The sequence below is a fragment of the Asparagus officinalis genome, chromosome 8 (assembly GCF_001876935.1).
Source record: "Asparagus officinalis chromosome 8, Aspof.V1, whole genome shotgun sequence".
Lineage (NCBI taxonomy): Eukaryota > Viridiplantae > Streptophyta > Magnoliopsida > Asparagales > Asparagaceae > Asparagus > Asparagus officinalis.
In genome coordinates, this window is record NC_033801.1 from 74299580 (window position 1) to 74307418 (window position 7839).

Consider the following 7839-nt stretch of genomic DNA (forward strand, 5'->3'; position numbering starts at 1 on the left):
TCCTCCAGGATCTTCTGTTGTGTAACAAGCTGGATCTGATAGATATCATGCTCCAGCTTAAGAGGGAGTGTTAGAATAAATTATTATATTTGAGTTAGACCCACATTGAGTATTCAATCCGTATTAGGGAGTGTATATGTTATGTACTACTTCACATATTAGATTCAATCTGATATGATATCTTAATTGACACCTATGATATGAAATAGATATACAATAATATTCCCTATGACATGGTATAACAAAAATGATTTAGAATGTATAAGGAAAAACGGTCGAAGTAAAAGTTTAGCATTTTGCCTAAAACAATAGATGCTACGTTATAAACCCTACACATTCTGCCTGAAATAATAGATACTATGTTTTAAACTCTACACAAAAAGAAACACTCTCACAATATCACACAATATCATTTATCCTCAATAAGAGCAGCCTCTAGCCTCCCACAAATGATGTTACATCCTTTTTTTTAAAGCTTGGTGCTTTGCTGCTGAAGCTTGCTAAAGGAGCCCTATGTCTTCCCTCTTTCTCTTCCACAACGTTGGGCACAAGTATCTAGGAAATTCTTGATACATGCAGAAGCTGACAAAGTAGAATGGTTGAGATAGCTTATTTCTTTCACTTCACAAAATTTGGCAGCACATGGAACACAACTAGAGATTGAGCGTGCTCCGGAAACAGAAAACTATAAACAAAGCTTTTAAGACCAGCAGTAAAGCTTTTACAGATTGGTAACAAATTCCAGGCAAGATGTGCTAGAACCTCGACAATAACTAGAGGAGCAGAAATCCACCCCTATTGGTCATACACTATAAGCAAAAAACAGAATGCCTGTTAATTGGTTAGTAGGTGAAAAAAGAAATGGATCAAAACTATGATATTACAATCGAAATTTATCATGTCCATCAGAAATAGGGGGTAATTGTAGGACACCCCTCATCAACACTGTTAATTGGTTAGTAGGTGAAAAAAGAAATGGATCAAAACTATGATATTACAATCGAAATTTATTGTGTTCATTAGAAATAGGGGGTAATTGCAGGACACCCCTCATCAACACTCCAGCACTGATAAGCCTTCAAGTGGGTTGTTAGCACAGCTTCAATGAGGATGTATTTATTAACCACAGAAGTACCTTTGACAAGGGCCCTTCCAATATACCAAATCTACAAAATTGTGATGAGAGTTAAGGGTTATAATTTTATATTCGAACATGCTCCCACAGGTTGTCCAGGCTTTTTTACCGGCCAAAGATTAGACACACAGAGTGGTACCTCTTTTTTTTATGTAAACCACTCTAGTTCACTAAAAAAATCCTTTTGTAGCTAATCATTTATCGAGAAAAGTTGAAAAACTCAACATGAGGGAGGAGAAAGAAATAATAGTAACTTGGTCTAGGGCATCTACCATTATACCCAAAATGATTGGCCATACAAAATTGTCGCTAGTATGATCTGTCCTGGGTCGCTCTGATAACATGTCAAAGGACCCATCCACTACACCAAAATTTCAAAGTTATGGTGAGGGTTGAGGTTTATAATTTATACCCTCACATACCTAAAGTGCTAAGAACCAACCTTTTAGGATTTTGTAAGCTGACCACCTTGAGGGGTTATAAGTCCCCAGACAGAAACCTAGGTCTCACATTGCTTCAATACACCCATCTGACAAAAGATATGGGACCACAGTTTTGCAAACATATTTAATGCCCTAATTTAAACAATAGCAGAATTTATAGAATTGAAGGTCAGTGTTATCGCAAAACTTTTTCACAAGAAAATGGACTGCATGAATATTTATTGCATATCATAGAATTGAGGAACAATTTGATCAAGAAATTGTAATTGTTTCAAAGTTATTCATTAAGTGCTGTTCTTGATTAATTGACGAAGAAACAGAACACCCATGACCCTAGAATTCATCATCAAAGATATGCTTTTAATAGTAATAGTTTGTGAGCACATGAACTAAAACCTGAATTTATACTGTAAATAATGTACAGAACCAAAGAAAGAACCTAACATTCTAACAATGATATGTTAACATAAGAAAAATGATTAAATAGCAATCATCTAAATACTTAATTATACATAATCATATTTAGTTACTTTTCTCAAAAATATGAGGAAGCTGTAGAATCAAATAAAAAAAATACTTGTAAAACATGATATTCAATTGAAGAGAAAATGTTAGACTAAAATAATAAGCAACCTGCAACTACTTCACCTGATATAAGGGCGATATGTGATACCACCGATCACCACATTACGCCTAACAATGCCACCAATCACCACATTATCCCTAATGACCATCATGGATTTGTGGCTTCTGCAACAAATGAAACATAAAAACAATGTAAAAAAGGAGATAATAAGCTCACATAAATGGGTTTGGTTGGTTTCACATAAACAGTTTTATGCTCAAGAGGACTATTAATCAACTAGATTGGTATAAAGTGTGAGAACAAGTTGAGCACATCAAGATAAAGAATGAAATAACTTAATTGGCTGCAAAATGATACTTTATCCCCATGGAAATGAGAAATTTGTGGGGATTGCAGAATTAGAAAAGGAACCAGAAAGAAGGGGAAAATAGAAAGAAGAAAATAAACTATAGTGATCATAGTCGAAAGGAGATGGATGTTGGACAATCAACCATTTCCTGAAATATACGGTGAAATAAGGGAATCATCACCTTCTTCTTCATCATAATCACTACCACAACTATTTCTTTTGTTCCTGTTTGGTAAAAGGGGGGTCAGATATGGGCACAAATCCATATCAAGAGGGCAATCTAACACATTTGGTGGCCACTAATCAATGAACATCGAACCTTAACCTGGTGCAGGAGAATCTTCCTGTAGTACCCAAAGGACTGATTTATGGGTATGAAAACCTACATCATTAATTCCATTCCATAGTGAAGGATAACGCAACCAACGAGAACTTGTGCAAAAATCTCATAGCTCAATTGATTATTTTAAGTAACTTCTCAAATTACAGTCATCCTATATTGCTAATAAAATTTCTAGGCAAAAGCCTTAATGACAGTGATGACGATGATAAACAAGATAATTGAAGAACAGAACATTTATGTAAATAAATTTAGTTGGAGGAATAGATGAAGTAAACTCTATCCTTTTCTTAGATCAAAAAATAGAAGAATGCTACTAAAGTATTCAAATTACTTTGAATATTAAATTTACAGTAGGGTATAATTGGTAAAATATTACAAGGTAGTGCACATCAGTGTTATCGAGACACAAGGCGTAATGCGGGGCGCAAAGGTCCCTTACGCACACCATGCGCAAAGCCACAACGAGGCGCGCGCCTCACTAAATTGAGGCGCATAACTCAAACTAATATTTTCTAACATAAGACAAAGAAGCATATAAGCAACATGTTTATATATTATCTTATGAAAAGACTAAGAAATATAATTTCACCTACTAAATCACGAAAGAGTCTTAATTAGCATGCATAACATAGAGAAGTTCATAAGTTTTCACAAATCACAATGCAAGATAATATCCAACATGAGCAAAAGTCTACGAAAGAAAATAAGCCAGTAGTAAAATAACAGTGTCTAGTCATCCTCATCATCATCGTCATCCAACTGAAGTGGAATTTCCTCATCCCAGTTTCCTCCTCTTCTTCATTAAAATCTTATTCATCCTCCGAGTCCGGCTCGCTCCTCCTAGATGATGAAGCAATATCATTTGAAGATCCTCGAACCCTAGCAGTAGACTTTAAAGTTGGTCCAAATTTTTCTTCAACTCTCGTTGCTTCACCTACAACACCCCATCTAAGGTTATCCTCCTCATCCACCAAGTCATTCTTCGCATTGTCGCCCTCTCCAAATTGACCTAACAACCACTCGTTGCTTTCATCTATGTCAATCAACTTGATTGGATCAACAATATCTCTGCTGTCAAATCTTTCCTTCAAACCTTGATTATATTTGTAATATACTAGATCCTGCAACCTATTGTGATCCAACCTATTCCTCTTCTTAGTGTGTATCTGCAACTCATAAAGTCAAATAATCAAATTAGTACTCGAAATCCTTAATTCTTTAAGCATATGTTTATTCAATTAAATGAAATTAAGCATACTTGTTCAAAAGTTCTCCAGTTTCTTTCACACCCAGAGGAGCTACAAGTGAGACTAAGGATCCTTATAGCAAGTTTCTGCAGAATCGGAGTTGCTGCACCGTAAGAATCCTACCAATCAGCTGTCAAGATACACAAAGTAATCAATACGAGTATATGATAATTTATTAATTTATTTAACTAAAAAATATGTGTACAGAACTAATTGATATATTTTACATGGAGATTTCTTTTCTCGGTTTCTAATAGCTATAGGCATGCCAAATAAATCTTGTGCTTCTTTGTATAAAGTCAACTCTTGAGAAATTTTATCTTGATCATGTTAGGGTACAAGCAAGGTTGCAGATAGCGGATCGCGGTGCGTCGCGACGAGGTACCGCTAAGGCTATATCGAGCTATTGCGGCGAAATCGTGGCAAATAGAGCACAATCAAATAGCGGTCAAATTTAAATATATTTAAATATCCTAAATAATAAGAAAATTCATAAAAAAATCTAAAAATTCAATTAGTTGTAAATTTCTTACATTATCAATAAATAACAATTAATAAGCTTGTTGTATGAATGAAACTATGAAAAAATTCAAGAAATATAGCATCATAATATGTGTGATAGCGGATTTAGCCGCTTTTAACAACGAAAATCCGCTTTTAACCGTAAAAATCCGTTTTTAACCGCGAAAACCCTCTTTTAACCCGCTAAAATCCGTTTTTACGCGCTATTCGAATGAATAGCGGATTTTCCCGCTTAAGCCAGCCGCGAAACCCCTACGCGTAGCGCTGAAGGATCGCGACCGCTATTCGCGCCGCTATAGCCCGCTATTGGCCGCTATTTACAACACTGGGTACAAGCTTATGAATGACCTCCCAGAGGTCTTTCATGATCTCTTTATCAGCTTGAATGTTGGGGTGAGCATAGAAAAAGATTGGATTAAAGTAAAACCTTGCAGCATGCAAAGGATGATGTAACTGAACATTCCATCTCTTATCAATCATCTCAAATACCTCTAAATATTTACTTGCATCATCACCAAAGGCTTTTGCAATAGCCTCTTTGGCTCTATCCATAGCCTCATAAATAAACTCCATGCCGGCTTCTTCTCGTTATCAACAAGCTTCAGAACACGAACAAAAGGACCCGTGAGCTTGAGAACACGAACAACATTATTCCAAAAGTTAGTCGTCTTAATTGTCCTCTCCGCCGCTTTCCGTGAGCTTGAGAACACGAACAACATTATTCCAAAAGTTAGTCGTCTTAATTGTCCTCTCCGCCGCTTTGCCCTTTGGATCTCTTGCCCACTTGTTTATTCCAAAAGTTAGTCGTCTTAATTGTCCTCTCCGCCGCTTTGCCCTTTGGATCTCTTGCCCACTTGTTTTCCACCCACTTTTCGAAGCAAAAACATCTTTCTTAGATTATTTTTCTGGCTATGGATGCTTGATAAAGTCAAAAATGAAGTGGCAAACCGCGTCGCTACTGGTCTAAGAAGCTCTCGAGCGTTGATTTAATCTCTCATCAACCTCAAAACCTAACCATATGAATAAATAAAACTCGTCAACTCCATAGCACGACTCAAGGTTATCTTCACGAATGGTAGTTTTATGATATCCTCAAGTATGAGATTGAGACAATGAGCAGCACACGGTGTCCAATACATATGCGGATATTCATCATCAAGTATTTACCTAGAACCAACAAACAAACATCTCATTAGGATTCAATCATTCAATTTTAAAGAAACTAGAAAGCACATCAATCAATATCAAACAAATGAAATCAAATAAAAAATTTCTTACCGGCTAATTTGAGACTAGCATGATTGTCCGTTACAATTTGCACGACATTCTCCAGCCCTATCTTCTTAATCTCCTCATTTAAGATCTCAAACATCCTCGCACCAGTCTTGATCTCATCGGAAGCATCAATAGAGGAAAGAAATATCGTTCCGTGAGGAGAGTTCACAAAAAATTTATCAAAGTCCTTTCCTTCCGATCAGTCCAACCATCCGACATAAAAGAGCATCCTTTTTTGGCCCAAAGCTCCTTATAAGGTTGCATGAGATCTTCAGTGTACTTCTTCTCCTTCTTAAGAAATAGCTCTCGTAATTGGTGAAATGTTGGAGGTGGCAAGTTAGGCCCAAAAGCCCCCACTGACTTCAACATAATTCTAAAGGACCTAAGTCGTGCGGTATTAAAAGGAATTCTTGCTTGGTACCAACGGGCAATATCTTGATGCACTTTAGCAACTGTATCTTTGTTGTGACCTTCTTCAATGCTTGTTTGCCTCAATTTTCGCCTTCTATCATCTTTGGCTACTTCTAGTGTCGGGTCAAATGAGAGAAATGAATCAATAGGCCTCTTACTCTTTGTTGAAGACCTCACACTTCCCCTTTCTCTTGTAGATAAGGAAGATGATCTAGAAGTTGAAGTCAATACACCCTTTCCCCTGTTCCTAGTTGCTTGTGCTTGTTCAATTTCAACCTCGTCAACTTTATCTATTTCAAGCATGGCATCATCTTCAAGATCCGACATGTAATTTTCAACGGCTTGTTGTCTTCTAACAATTTCTTGTCTTTTGTCATAATCCTTAAGCTCATCAACCACATTCAAAGGAACTTTATCGCAAAGGGAAACATTTTTACGTCGCCTCGTCGTTCTAATAAGATGCTCCTTTTGCCTTGATATGCCGTCATTGGTGATCTTATTACAATAAATATACTTGTGCTTGTTGGAATTCTCTTCCTCAACTAGAGACTTGTACTTCCAAGTAGGATCTTGTCTTCTACCTCTATTCGCACTCGCCGATGCCAATGAAGACATACTCAAGTTTAGTAGTCACCGACACCCAAAATTATGAGAATGTCAACTTAAATCATCAAATTATGCTAACTGAATTTTTAAAGTAACAAATAAGATACAAGAAATATGTATTTTCATTTAAAACATGAAATATGTTTTTTTAAGTAATAATTAAGTGATTTACAATTAAATATTTATATGTTCATAATTTATTAGTTAGCATGCTAATTACTATTTTAAGCTCTTTTTTCTAATTATACTAATTACTAAGTTGTTGCTCACTGACTTTGTTTTTCTTTTTTACAGATTATACTTGAGAGTTAAGTAGCAAAAAGCAAGGATGAAGGATCAATCAAATTCTCAAAAAACAATTATGTAATTAACAGTTAGTGATTAACAACTAAGTGACAATTTTGCATAAAAAAGTTCTCAAAAAACAATTATCCACACCATAAACAGATGTCAGTTATTGTACTCAAAAAACAACAAATCATTTTCAAAATAGATAATGATTAAACAACACTATAAAACAAATATGTACTCAAAAACAAATTATTTTCAAAAAGAAGAAAACAAGAAAAGAGAAACTGAAAAAAAACTAACCTGAATATTGGTCGGCGACGGGGGAATCGGCGGCGAATGATTCGGCGGTGGCAGTCGGCGGAGTTGTCGGTCGACGAGCTGGAGAGCTGGAGAGAGCTGGAGAGGAGCAGCCGTTAGCCATGAGTGTGAGAGTTTGAAGGAGATTGACGAGAGAACCTTAAAAGATAAGGGTTTTATGAATAATAAGACCCGAAATCCGCTTTCAATCCGAAACTAAAGCTCAATACAGGCAATGAATCTGGCGCTTTAAAGCGGTGCGCCCGACCCGCCGCGTTCCAGACGCACACGAGGCGCCGCGCTCGCGTGCTCTGCAGCGCCCCGCCTCTGGTGC

At 36.5% G+C, this 7839-nt stretch overlaps 1 protein-coding gene across 1 annotated transcript in view; it reads right to left on the minus strand.

Annotated features, from left to right (window-relative positions):
- The window catches only part of LOC109821377 (histone acetyltransferase GCN5), a 51987-nt gene that overhangs the window by 32078 nt on the left and 12070 nt on the right, over positions 1 to 7839 (minus strand). Inside the window, exon 5 of the mRNA XM_020387568.1 lies at positions 2227 to 2328. Coding sequence (XP_020243157.1) covers positions 2227 to 2328 — 102 coding nt within the window. The remainder of the gene's footprint in view (positions 1 to 2226; positions 2329 to 7839) is intronic.